Genomic DNA, 13,913 nt, shown 5'->3' with positions numbered 1-13,913 from the left:
GCAGAGACCCTAGTACCCCACCCGCAGGCCAAACTTCCTTTCCCACAGATCACAAAGGACGAGATACGTACTTCAGTCCTCTCTGCGGGAAGCACTACCCCTGGGTCCGATGGAATCACGACGGCCGTTCTCAAGACCGCATGGCCGGTCATTGAGGACATTGTCTTCTCGCTCTACAGCGGATGCATACGCGAGGGCTGGCATCCCACCTGTTTCAAAGAAGCAATCCTAGTCATCTTGCCTAAGCCGGGCAAGAGAGACAGGGCGCTCCCGCGCTCTTATAGACCAATTGCGCTCTTGTCCGTACTTGGAAAAGGCTTGGAGAGACTTGTAGCAAGGAGGCTTGCCTGGATCACAGTCAAGCACCGGATACTGCACGACCAACAGTTCGGCGCCCTCCCTCTTCGCTCGTGTAGCGATCTCACTGGTGCTGCCATCCACGATATCGAGTGCGCCTGGCAGAGGGGTCTTGTCACCTCCATGCTCACACTTGACGTGAAAGGGGCTTTCGACGCCGTGCTGCCAGGGAGGCTGGTCCATCGCCTCCGCCAACAAGGATGGCCGGAGAACCTCGTCAAATGGGTTTCGAGCTTTGTCATCGGGAGAAGAGCAAGAATTAGGTTGGACGGGGAGATGGGAGACGTCTTCGACCTCGAGTGTGGGTTACCACAGGGCTCACCCGTGTCTCCCATCCTCTTCATGCTCTACATCGAACCTCTATTCAAGCTGGGCACTGCGCGTCCCGGAAGGAAGCGGTCTCGGTTTGGCTATGCCGACGACATCGCCATCCTGGCATCCTCAACCTCTCTAGAAGACAACTGTGCCCTACTAGCTAAAGAATGGCAAGAAGCCCTGGGATGGGGCGCGTCGGAGGGTATCACGTTCGATCTCGACAAGTTGGAACTCATCCATTTCACCAAGAGACGCAAAGATGGAAACCCGCCAATATCTATCACAATGTTGGACGGGCGGCAGCATACAGTTCATGCTGTTGACCAAGGTTCCTCTCTGCGATGGCTTGGCGTCCACTTCGACCGAAGGCTCTCATTCAAGAACCATGTGAGAGACCTCTGCGCCAAAGCATGCCGGGTAGTCAACGGACTGCGAGGACTAGGGAACACCGTCTGGGGCGCGCCGGCGCACCTCCTTTGTCGTGCTATTACCTCTTGCGTATCACCTATTCAGTATTACGCATCGGAGGCATGGTGGCCCGGCAGGAACCGGGTCAAGAATGGACACACTGTGTCGAACGGGGTCAACGGTCTGCTTCACCAACTTGACACTATGCAAGCCAAGGCCATCAGATCTGTACTCCCAGTGTATAGAACGACGCCTGTACCGATCCTACAGCGCGAAGCTGCCCTGCCGCCGGCAGAGGTGATATTAGACGCGAAGCTCTACAAAGCCTCTGTAAGGGTCCATCGCCTTGACGAACGACATCCCCTCCGGAAGAGGCTCGGAGACAGGCCAGGACCAGACTCTAGGCTACGACGAATGGCATGGCTTGCAGATGGCAATGCTGAATACATAGACCCGCTGGAACTACCACCTTGGGAGTGCTTAGCGGACTGGCACAAAGTCCTCCGGAGAGTCGGATACGACCCTGGGAAGGCCAAGGAAGAACTAGCCCTCGAATTTACAGACAGACTGGGAAAGTTCTCAAAGCGGGATATTGTTGTCTATACCGACGGTTCCCAAACGACAGACGGAAGCAGAACCTCCGCCGGGGCTGGCTGGGTAGGATACCAGGCCACACGACAGATCTTCCGGGGATCCGAACCGCTCGGCCACCAAACGGAGGTCTTTGACGCAGAGGCGCAAGCCGCTCTTCAGGGCCTGCTGGAAGCCGTAAGGTCTCCCACGGCACGGATGGCAGACAATGTTCATATCTGCCTCGACAACCTCGCAGTCGCGGCTAGGCTCGTTGCTCGGAGCGCAGGAAGCAGCCAGACTAGATTTAGGGCCTTTAGTGGGCTCTCCTGCTCTTGGAAACAGAGAGAACGGACAAGCTGGACGATGCCCGGCAGGGTATACATATGGTGGTGCCCTGGACACGCGGGAATACCAGGAAACGAGGAAGCGGACTCTCTGGCCAAGGAGGCCTGCAAACAAACCCCAGAATCACATCCACGGCCTACATTGGCGCACTTGAAACGGCAGTCTAAAGCGGTCGCTTTCCAAACTTTCGACAGAAGATGGCCATCACTCTGCCCTCGGCAGTATGCCGACCTTGGGATAGTCCCCCATCCCAAGCCCCCCGAGCTTCGCCTTCCTCGACACCTGCTGGGAAGGCTGTATGCATCAAGATCGCATCACGGAGACTTCGCAGCATACCACGAGAGGTTTGCCCATAAGGACGCACTGCTCGACTGCAGTTGTGGTAGACGCAAAACCCCAGTGCATTTCTACTTCTGCAAGCGTGGCCGGAAAGCCACCCCAGCCCATCTTCGCCGACATATGGCGAAAGCAAGCATAGATTTTCTGCTAGGTTCTACGCAGGGAGCCTCTCTTCTGTGCGAATGGATGGAGGCAACCAATTTCTTTTCTGAAATCTGCCCGACTCATTGAACAGGAACGTTAGGTGAAGACGGCAGCCTGTAAAATAGTATAGATTAGCATAGACCATGTCGGCATCGCCCGGCACGTCCCTTTTTACTCTGGACGTTAAATATATCATCATCATCATCATCATGATTCGAACGCTTAATCAATGCGCGCCATTGGCCACAGGAAATGGCGAGATGCTGTTGGAGCGAACTGGACTCCAAAATGATCACCAGGCATGGGAAATGATTAACCAGACCAGCAGCATCCATCTCGAAGCAGAGCAAGCCACATTTTTTATAACTTTTGGCAAACACGATGCGATACCGAGCTGTGGACGGATCGTCTAGACGAGACCTCGTGAAAGCTCCACAGGAAGGGGTGGAACATGCTGCGGAACGTTTTCCAACGGATTGACATATTTTACACTCTCGATCAGCATCTCGGCAAAGCGTCCATGAACAGCGACGGCGCCTAGATCGGGCATAAGGAGGCAGAACCTGACAACAACGATACATTGAGGCGTATGACTCCATTACACACCGCATTTCTGGCCTCGGTCGATGAGAAACCGTAGTTGAGAGAGAAACACCAGAGCAATGGTGGATTGGCCATCGCGGGCATTATCCTCTTATCAGACTGCTTGCTCTAGTATGAAGACTATTGGGGCAATTGAACTACTGAAGGATTGGGTGAACAGTGGATGTTCCGGGGCGATCGTTTCGTACGAAGACAGGTTTTCAAACCCTATTAATATGTATTCCTTTTGCACGTGGTGAGGGTGTCTGGAAGCTTCGCCTGTTGTAACTATTTTGCCGGTTTGAGTTATGAAGAAGAGATTGTCTATTAACGATTACAGGGTTTTACAACCCAGTCGCGGTAATTCATTCCTTGCTTCACATACTTTGCAAAACAGAGCCTAGGTAACAAGAGAAAGGTGAAAACAGCAAAGCATAATTTGGCTATTCCAGACTGAGATGACTCCTGCAATGGCCAACCGTTAATCAGTAAAGCGCTGGTCACTTTCCTTTTCCCTTCTATAGGCGTCAAACTGGGCTTTCTTCCGTTGCAAGAACGCCTCTTTCCCCTTCAGAATCGCACTGTCTAAAAGGGCCTCGCCTAAACCATCTTTATGTAACACCTCCCAGTAAATTTCGCTGATATCGAAGCTACTACGCGATGCAAGGTTGAACCAAAAGCGCCCGCTGTCCCAGGAGTCTCGCATGCGAGCCGAGAGACTTGTCTCATCCGTGGCCAGCCGTGATTTGGCCTCGGCCCTCTCCATAGCCCGAATGAACTGGTCTTTCCGCGGCTGAAAAAGAGTCAAGAACTCCTGGAATTTGCCGTCACCAATCCATACGGCCGGTTGTTCGAGCAACAGCCACCAGGGCACATCATCAGCAAACTGTGCTGGCATGGCGTTGGTAAACTCAAAGTCGAGTATTGCGCTTATCTTAAGCGTTTCCGGATCGACAAGCATGTTTGTAGGCCTCAAGTCGTCACAAAAAAGCCTAAATGGCCCATTTTCGTTGACAGTGCCATGTGTAGGGATTATATGTGCGAAACAATGTCGTGCTACGAACTCGTTCCAAGCAAGCTCTTCGTCATCAGCAGCGATGTTGCGCTGGGCCTCGAGGTGTACTTGAAAAGATTTGCCACGTGCAGCAAAGAAATGGCTAGCACAATCGAATGGCGCCGCTGAGTCGAGGCTGTCGGTTGGGTAGCCACCAAGAGTAACAACCTCGTTCATGTCGTACGTCAAGGGTCGTCTAGTAACCTCCCACTGACCAGACGTCGCGTCCCGGGATATGGCTCCAATGCGTGGGAAACGGTGATGCGACAGTTCCAGTATAAAGCCTGCTATCTGCTCATAGACGAAGTCGAGCTTTGCGTTGTCGATATCTGGGTCTAGAACTACTGCGTCTTCCTTGTTCTCAGTTGGTTGTTGTAGGAGGCCACTCAACTCCTGCCCTTCTACAAAATCCATAATAATAAATGGACCCAAGTGCTGCGGACTGTCCTCAGTGAGGCCCCAATCGCGCACAAGAGGAACCGGAATGCTGGTTAGGTCGTGAAGATATTTCATAACCATCACTTCGTTCTCAACTTTTTCGTCTCGCCATGGCTCGTGTATTCTTCCAGGAATGGGGAAACGAATGATGACCAGCTCGTCGCTGTCGGCACGTTGTACTTTGAAGCTTATATTGAAAGAGCCTTTCAAGAAACCGTTATAGGAACCCGTCCCATTCCAATTAAGTCGTTTGTGGACGAAAGCAACAATGTCTTCTTTGGCGGCAATGAGACTGCAAGCAAAGGCGTATTGAGCATCGCGAATGTTTTTCTGTGCGATAAAGTCAAAGGGTGCCATACTGAGAGTATAGGATAGAAAGTTGAACTGTGCTGAATGGTTTCTTGGATTATTGAGGATGAAGGATGGCGGTAGGATAAATGTTGAAAAACGCGAATTATTTATCCAAGCTAGTGAGGGTAGGGATGCGGATTGGGCCCCACACCGCCTCTTAAGTGGGGAGGTTGGCGTACCGCCAGGTCGTCGATCTAACAGCCACCATTTGCTTACTATCCTTACAACAGGTTGATCGCCACCATCAATCAATTGGGCCTATTTTATACTAACATAGAATCTCTAGACCTGTATTCATATATGAGGGATTGAATAGTCAAGTTTAGCAATGGGATAGTGACAAAGCATCGGGATCGCTGGTCTGGGAGGAGAGGGAATCCACACCCACCTCCAACAACCTCCGACCATAGTGGAATGTACACAAATCGATAGGTCAAGTGGTTTTTAGACTTAATCTACCAATATAGTTAAAAAAGATTCAATATTCGCTGAGTAAGTGATTTATATAGAGATAATAAGAATGGAAGTAATTGTATGGTAAGGACTGTGTATTGCTGCAGTAGCTAGCTATGTGCGTTCTGATGTATTTTCTGTAATGACCGCGACAGCCCCCTTGTCCGGGGGTTTTGGCTCCTAGCCATCCAATCCCTTCATAACAGGCCTTTTCCCAGGCAACAGATCTCCTTGACAGAACAGTCCTGGTCTCATATTTGATTGTGACTCCTCCCCTATTGCTGCGAAATAAACGCATCATATCCCTGTGCTAAGCGCTTCTGTCTTTGTTAGTGTGGTGAATCAGATATTTAAATCCCACTTACTTTATATAAATAAACTGCGCCTAGATTCCTTTGTTTCGACGTCGTTGAGATTCGGTTCCGGCATCTTGAGTCATCTTCTCCGCCTCTTCGGCCTTTGAACGTTTTTTTGAAGCCTCCTCTCGCCTCCTCTGAGAGTCAGATCCGCGGTCGATTAGGAGGTCCGCATCCTTAGGATCGAGAATCTTGCCCCCTTTTTTGTTGTCTGACATGGTGAACGCGCTGATAATTCGGTAAGGTGATTGTTGGATGAAAGAACTTTCGGGGAGAGGATTTGACGGTGTTTTTATATGCTTCTCGATAATAGCTCGTCTGAAAGCACGAACAGAGTAGGCAGTTCCCAAAAATCACAACCGATCCATTGCCATGCATGTTGTACCCCAAAGCGCCGATACCAAGCATGTTATTGTCAGGGAAGGGTTGACAAGTGGGTGCAAAGCTCCAAATCCGGGCAATCATACACTACAGCTAGTCCTGCAGTGTTGGCAACGCTCTTGAAGAACCAACCCGCGATCGTCACGCATTAGACAAGGGCCTGTCGAGGCAGGCTAAAATGCGTCTTCAACTCAGCCTCGCTTGCAGGCGTACCAAGCACGTCATTAGAAGTCGAAGATAGCCAAGCAGAGTGTTGGTCTTGGACGCGGTGGGGTGCAACTGTTCATTTCCTGCCGCTTATGGCCCTTCCAACAGCCGATGTTGATCCAACAGATGCTTTCCAACAGCGCGCCCCACCCCAAACCGATCAAGGATCAAGGGTCGCAATATTTCTGGCAAGCATCTCGAAAATTTTATCACACGGAGAGCGCTTAAGTAGCCTGCGGATCATCCGATTGGCTCCTGACGGCTAAGGCGGGGTTCGCCTTGTCCTGTATGCTGGTCATATTGCGTTTAGCCCTTTGATAGACCTTTTTTCCTGCGTTGACGGACTTCATCTCCGGCCGAAATTTTCCGACCGTAAGGGGAAATGGTACGATGGAGGGAGTCCAGTAGCCTCAAGCCAGCAATGAGGTGGTGTTCTGCCGGTCGAAGGCGAAATGAGAGCAGGTGTCTGGTGTACCAGGGTGATCATGGACAAGGGGTCAGAGGCACTGGAGGCATGATCGAGCGGGCAGTCGGGAAGCTGTTGGATCGTCGTAACAACTGGGGCTGTGTGGTCGAGTCGGTCGTCTTCATCGATGGGGAGGGCCCCACGACCCGTTCGCTAGTGACGTAAGGCAGATGGACTGACAGGCGGTAGAAAGCTTCATGCGGGCGGGAGGGTGCGGGCGGCCGATACTGGGGCCCTTCATGAGTGCGGTTATTCGGACTGTAATCATTATACGGACGGACGGCCACCCGGCACGACCACCGCCGCCACCGCCACAACCACATCCAGATTGCCGCCACCATTTGCTTTGGTGGGCGCAAGATGGCTTCGACTATCGGCTCAAGCATGGCTATCCGAATAGTCCCCAATAGGCACCAACAGTCTAACCGGTCAGCGAATGGCAGGGCATTTTTTTTCTGAGAAAGAGCCTACCAAGGTGAAGCAAGACTACTTTCTCACAAGGAGAGCGCTCATGCAGCTTTGCGGATTATCCGATTGGATACCAATGACTGATGCCAAGTCCTATATGTTTGTCACATTGCATTTGATGTCGTAACGGACTCTTGGTTGTGACATAAGTGCATGAACCAGGGCAGGACGCAGCCGGCTTAATTAGTCCAGAGGTGGCCAACTCACTCATGGATTTTAACGGTTTCCGGTCCTCCGTGTTAATGGCTTGTCACATTCTAGGTTATGTGGCTAGCATTGTGAAGGGAGGTCTGTGCATGGATGTGAAATGTGATCTTTTGCCAAGTCCACGTTCCACTTTGGCACACAACTATATGGTCGTCTCTTGTCGCCATGGCGCCTGGCATCCATATCGATGTAACTGCTAGTCGAGGTTTTACAGCACCAACAAGCCAATCAAATAATCACCAGGCTAGGTGCAAATAACCATTTTGCAGTGGAGTCTTGGTTGCGCCGTACCTGAGCGTATCACATACTTGAATGGTTCTTCTGGCATAAACATGCCATGCACTAAAAGGGACAACCAAAGTGTCGGCCTGGGGCACCGATGGGCAAAGGGGAGGCGCTACTGTACTTTTCCTGTGCCGCCTGTGACCCTTCCAACAGCCAGGCTTGATACAACAGGTGCTTTTCCAATAGCGCCATGCCAAGCAGATCAGCGGCCGCAAGAAACGACCCTTCGACTCCGTCTTCTGTCCCGTTGGAAGAAAGATACACTCATTCGTCGCGGTAATCTCGTTGGTCAGCGAACGACAGGGCGCCTTTTCTGATAAGGAGCCTCTCACAGTGAAGCATGGCCGATTCTTATATTTCATCACATGGAGAATGCTCGAGCAGCCTTGCGGTTCATCCGATTGGATACCGATGGCTGAAGCGGGCTACGCCAGTCCTGTATGTTCGTCACATTGTATTTGGTCCTTTGATAGATCTGCTGGCCAAGGGGTCCGGCTACACCCTTGTCGTAGCAGAGTACGACTGAAAAGGCGACAGCTTATGCAGGTAGTAATCACGCAGGTCAGCATTCCGTCCTTGGGCAATGCGTCGCGCCATTTCCATCGTCCACCCAGCCCTCCTTAGAGTCCTGTTAATGTTAGAGGTAGTCGCGTAGGTGTTAAACTCGTTGAACAGATATAATGCCATCTCTTGCAGATACATGTTCGGTTTCTCTATCAATGGCTTCGAAGCATTCTACCCTTTGACGGATGCGTCGTACGGCACGGATACTACATCTTGCGACTGTCGCAATTTCAGCGTTAGTGAGGCCTCCGCTTGTCAGCATGTCACGAACCAAGTCGATGCTGGGATTGCGCGAGAGTCGGCTCCATCGTTGATGATAGAAAGGGATGAAATAGAGGAAGAATGGAGGACATGAGAAGTTTCGTTTAGGATGAATCTCGGCCGTATTCACTCTGAAAACCCTGACTTCGAAAACGCACCATCTAGCTGGTTAAGCCTTCTGCCATTGACGCGAATGCGATCGTAGACCACAAAGCAACGTCTACTAGGCGTTCGCTCGCAGAGTCGATGCATGGGGGTTGAATTTGTAGAAGAGTGGCCGAGTCGACTCAGCGACATGCTGAGCCGTCGCTTCATTTATGATAAGTAATCCTAATGAGAAGGTAAGGAACGCAAAGTAATGCTCGTCTGGGGCATGTCGCACAATCTTCCCAGAGCCAGTTTCCACGAACGCTGAGCGTAGTCTGTCTTATAGCTTAGGATCCTGACCAACTTACGACACAACACAGACTCGCAATGGTATATCAAGCAGACGGGCGAGTAATAGATGCTATCAAGCTATTCGAGCACGTTGTCGAGGTTCGCAAGAAAATGCTTGACGAAGGACATCCTAACCGACTTGCGTCACAACAGGAACTCGCAGGGGCATATCGAGCAGACGGGCAAGTAAACGATGCCATGAGTTAGACGTTAACGTGTCCATACAAACAAAACAGATCTGATGTACAGTAACGATTTGAAAAACTGAACGTATAATGGGGAATACTCGGGATGCAGTTACGCACACAAAATCACTTGTTTCTTCCTGGCACAGGGCTAAAAATTGGGTTTTCCTTAAATTCGGTCGATACTGGCCGAGCGGCTAGTACTGTCAGGTAGTGAGGGACGAAGTGCCCAGCAACGCAACAAGTGTTGGCTGAACGCAATGTGACCTTCACACTTCAATATGGAAATACACAGTATAGGTCCATCCATAATCCTTGGACTAGCCATCAGCTTGAAGAGCAGCGGCGCCATCAAGGACACACTGGTACTCAGGGTAAGGCATACGGTAGAAGAAATGATGCCTTATTACGTGGGTGGAACGGCAGCTCGGTTAAAACGATATCTCTATAACATGGTGCCTAGAAATGATATCATGTCAGCCAATAAGGCAACTGGTTTGTTTGTAATCCATTTCGGGCTCCGATATGTAGTGTGGCCTTTGTCAAGGTACCCTAGCTCCCTGGTCATGTACCTTAAGCGTTTTCAGGATCCAATGGTCCGTGCTTAACGGAAAGTTTATACTTGCGAAAACGGACACCGGTTTTGCAAGCCTCTGTCCCACGCCAATCATCGCCCGAGGTGCAGTCGCGTTCGAATTCGGCTGTGGGGCTTGATGTCCGTAGTCATTGCTACATCACAGCCACTTATGGATCTGCAGGCCGATTGCACAGGACAACTCTTGTGCGGGACAACTCGGCCTGATGCGAAACGGCTTCTGGTGACCCGAGCCGACAAGCCTTTCGTCACAGCCGTTACTGGCTTCTCTTCACGACCAGAGACATGCATTGATTCGTCCATTGTATTGCTGACAACACGCTTCCCAGAAGCGGTAATTAGCTCTGGCATACCTGTATTATTTGTCCATTTGCTACTCGATGCAAAATATATTGCCAAACAATAGACCATTATTACCCAATCCCTGTGTCTTGTTACCACACAAACATGCCCTGGGTCCTCTTGGGTTCTAGTTGCGTTCGCAGGGGATTTAGAGCTGTTTATGGCTCCAAAGAACACACGTTCGCAGCTTGGAGGAAGGCGCACTCATGTAGACACCATCTACCAACGAACGACTGCAACGAGAAAAAGTCTGAAGAGTCAAGGATAGAAAACCACGTCTGCTATATATTCTAATATACGAACTCATGCTACCGCGAGCACTTGATCATTTCTTGCTACTGTAAGACTCAAGGTTCATCATGGTCATTGGTGGATACTCTACAGAGATTCATTCTTCGCGACGTGGTTACGTTAGACTTTCGTACAAGAAGGCGTACTTCATCAGACTACACCATCCATTCACGTGCGATGCCCTCAAGTAACCATTGTACTGCTAATGTAACATGACATACGTAGTCGGTCGCCGATTAGCGGAGACTTATGGAAACCAGTCCCGCGAAGGTGCATCTCAACACTGAGGTTCGAACTCTATGCTCGTATCTCACGTCACCGCTCATTTGAGCGGCTTTGAGTCATATGCAGACAAAGAGTACTGCAGAGGAATCCAATAAAGTCTTCTACGCGGCAGTTGGCGGCCTGGAATGCGAAACTCCTCCAGATGCCCCCGGTCCTTGTTGTAATAGAGTACGCAAGTAGTCAGTTCATGGCCTTCCTGGTTGAACAGACTACAGAAACATCGAGCCCTTGTATATTCATCGCTTTTGTCGTCGTTTTCTTGGATACTCAAGTGAACCGTGAATCCGCTCCCTGAATCTGCGAAAGGACTTCGCCCTCGAACTTGGGATGTTCCAGCGATTCGGCCAACGCGATGTTGTGCTGGAGATCCCCGGTCCAGTGCATCGAAGCAGCTTCAAGGTGAAGCTCTCAACAGTCTTCACCATTGGCAAGTCGCGTGAGGGCGGAGCCGGAGAAAATGGGATTGGCTCCAAATTTGACGGCGGCTTCGTGCCATCAGTTGTCGTCAAAAAACATGTTCATAACGTAATCGAGAACTTCCTTTCCAGACATAGTCATCTACGGAGAAGCGACGGATGCAGTCAGTCAGGGCGGCGAAAGCAAGTGCTAAACTGTTGGCTCCTAGCCTTTCTTATATACTGCATAGATTCTTCACGCCTGTTTCTAGCCTTACTTCGAAGTGACTGAGGAATCGGAGCGCTGATTTCAGCTGCTGCCCAGCATGAACACTTCAGCCACGTTCGGAATCGGTGACGAGATCTCACCATTCGGAGCTCCGTCCATAGACACTAGGTGTCTTCATGATCATTGCTTGCCCCTGCTTCTGCTCATAACTAGTGAACTGTACTTTCAGATCGGCCGAAGCCTTTTTCTGGCACAACAAGTATTTCGCCCGGAGCGGGAGAAGCACAGAATCATTCCCAACACTAGATAACGCAGCGGGTAAAAGAGGATCCCCGTGATACCTTACGCTTCACTTCTAGAACCAGCCTCCAGGATTGTTTGGGGCTCGCTTCGGACTCCTTTTCGGATCAACGACCTCAAAGTCATACCCCCCTCGACCTCGTCTGACAGGAGTCAGGAGTACGTCGAGGTCGCCTTTTGTCAACGGCAAGTCTTGTCTACAACCAGTCTGTCTCTCTATATCGCCGTACAGGTCGGATTGTGACGGACTACCACGAGCCATACTGTTCTCTTCCAATACAGAATTTGTCCCGTCGATGACACTCCTAAATCTGCTGACAATGTCCGCAAGCTCCGCCACAGCTTCGTCGACGTTGGCTATGAAGGTGGACCCCTTCAGGGCGACGCCTTTCCAGTAATCAAGTTCTTGTCTGAGACGGCCGGAGTCTCTCACGAGTTCCTCCAGACGTTTTTCCCTACTGACGGGTGCTTTTTGAGATTGTATAGTGGCCTCTGTGAGGTCGATTGCGTGGGTTGTTCCGCCTAAAGCCACGACTTCGTTGTCTATGTCAGTCGGTTGAGTCGGCCAACTGGTTGATTGGCGAGGGCGTTTCAAACGTCTCGTTGCCATGCCGCTGTGCTATGCGGATGGGTTTAACTGCAACCAAGATGCCAAATCTGGTGTGTACGATCTTTATAAGTATTTTTACAGTAGAATAAATACAGTAAGTGACAGGTAGTTAGAGAATTCAAACACAACAGGAGCCAGAAAGATGACCAGAGATGCTTCTTGCGAAGCCGGTCTCTATCATTCCGGTTCTTCCTACGTGGACGTTCATGGTCCAAGAGGCGATTCAGTCTCGGAGAGTATAATAATGCGTCATGAATACAGTAGTTGTGCATCTACGTCCCACTTCACAATTATTTCCAATCAGTCGAGACCGTTGCAGAAACAGCTATCGAAGTGAATTCCTTAGCCGATTATGGCTTTTGCAGAACCAGCTGGCAGAAGAGTCAATTTCTAATAGATACTTACTATTGGACTTCAACTGATAGGTGAGGTCGGACGTCCACATGAGTCTACATGTGCAAAAAGCAAAATTTGATTTTGCCTGTATGGGAAACAGTATAAAGCTCGTCGGCGATATGACGTGAACGGAAACTATCGAGCAGCCATAGACGTTGCTCATATAGATCATGGACTCCATGTGGTAAGCCGTACGCCCTTGTTCTATCACGGCGGATAGCCTGCTGATGAAATCAGGACCAATCTACTTAGGCAAGATGAGCAGTGCTGCCTTGCCATCTGCCTGGCCGTCAACTGTCCCCATACCGGACTGACCGACGACACGTGGTACCCACCATTTGACAAAGTAAAAGAGGACATCAACAGTATCTCGGGAGATCGATTTATTGCCTATGTCATAAGCTGTCTGTGTGGGCCACTCCAAGGCAAAGAGTTCGTCGTCAAGGTGGCCGCGCTTTTGGCGTGCCTGAAAGTCCGCAAAGCGCACGAACAGCCAGACGATGGCCCATCCGGCAACAGGACTAACCTCCTTTTCGAGTTTGATAAGGCGTTAAACTTTGGTTTTGGCAACCTACCCGTCATTGTCAAGGTGCTGGAGCAAGTTCTGATGTTCTCCGCGCGGATAATGAAGACTCTTGCGCCCGAAGACGCCATCCAGCCGGGGCTCCTGCCCGCAAATCTTCCCGTCTGCGACGACTCAGTGTCGAGGAAGATGCTTTACATGTACTGCTTCGCACGGATATCGTTTTCAGACACCCACGAGTCATCGATGCACCGGACGAGAGCTGTCTTTCAGTTGAACACCGCAGACGCGTCCGAGTTGTTTCTCGACACCCTCAGCGATGGAGAGCTAGAGTTGGCAGGTCATTCGATGTGCGGAATGGATGAAGGCCCGTCCGATGAAGAGTATGTCAGCTCGTCAGATGCTGACTCTAGCTTTGTTGGAGGCGTAGACTTGTCAGAGGAAAGCTCGGAGTTTAACACGGACGGAGACGAGGATGATGTAGACTAGTCTAGCAGCCAGTCCTAGTGCGTTGGGGATGTTGTTGTGTGCCGCTTGCTTGCGTTGTTGATCCTCTACAAAACATTGCTATCCGAACGAAGCAGATCCCTCGCTTGATTTTTACGCGTTATGAGCGAGCCAGCTTATGCCAAGGCACTACTAAGCCTTCGGAGAGTCCCCAGCGCAGCCATGATATGTAGAAGAGTTCTTCCCTAGGACAAACTATCGAAAAAACAAGACAGATTGCTTATCGATCATTGACTAAGGTGATGCGCACAACTGTTGCTGAC

General features: G+C 50.5%; 2 protein-coding genes across 2 annotated transcripts; one reads left to right on the top strand and one right to left on the bottom strand.

Moving 5' to 3' along the window:
* Positions 1 to 3,544: 3,544 nt before the first annotated feature.
* On the bottom strand, positions 3,545 to 4,912 carry ColSpa_03826 (uncharacterized protein; the record flags this gene model as incomplete). Its single annotated transcript, XM_049270038.1, has 1 exon — positions 3,545 to 4,912. The coding sequence occupies one exon, from the start codon at positions 4,910 to 4,912 to the stop codon at positions 3,545 to 3,547; it is 1,368 nt and encodes a 455-aa protein (XP_049125995.1).
* A 7,878-nt stretch (positions 4,913 to 12,790) lies between these two features.
* On the top strand, positions 12,791 to 13,632 carry ColSpa_03825 (uncharacterized protein; the record flags this gene model as incomplete). Its single annotated transcript, XM_049270037.1, has 2 exons — positions 12,791 to 12,804; positions 12,873 to 13,632. 2 exons carry the CDS (start codon positions 12,791 to 12,793, stop codon positions 13,630 to 13,632), a joined length of 774 nt encoding a protein of 257 aa, XP_049125994.1.
* Positions 13,633 to 13,913: the final 281 nt, after the last annotated feature.

The sequence above is a fragment of the Colletotrichum spaethianum genome, assembly GCF_022836535.1.
Source record: "Colletotrichum spaethianum MAFF 239500 DNA, contig07, whole genome shotgun sequence".
NCBI lineage: Eukaryota > Fungi > Ascomycota > Sordariomycetes > Glomerellales > Glomerellaceae > Colletotrichum > Colletotrichum spaethianum.
Note: the sequence above shows the minus strand (reverse complement) of the source record. Positions and strands in the feature narration are given on the sequence as shown.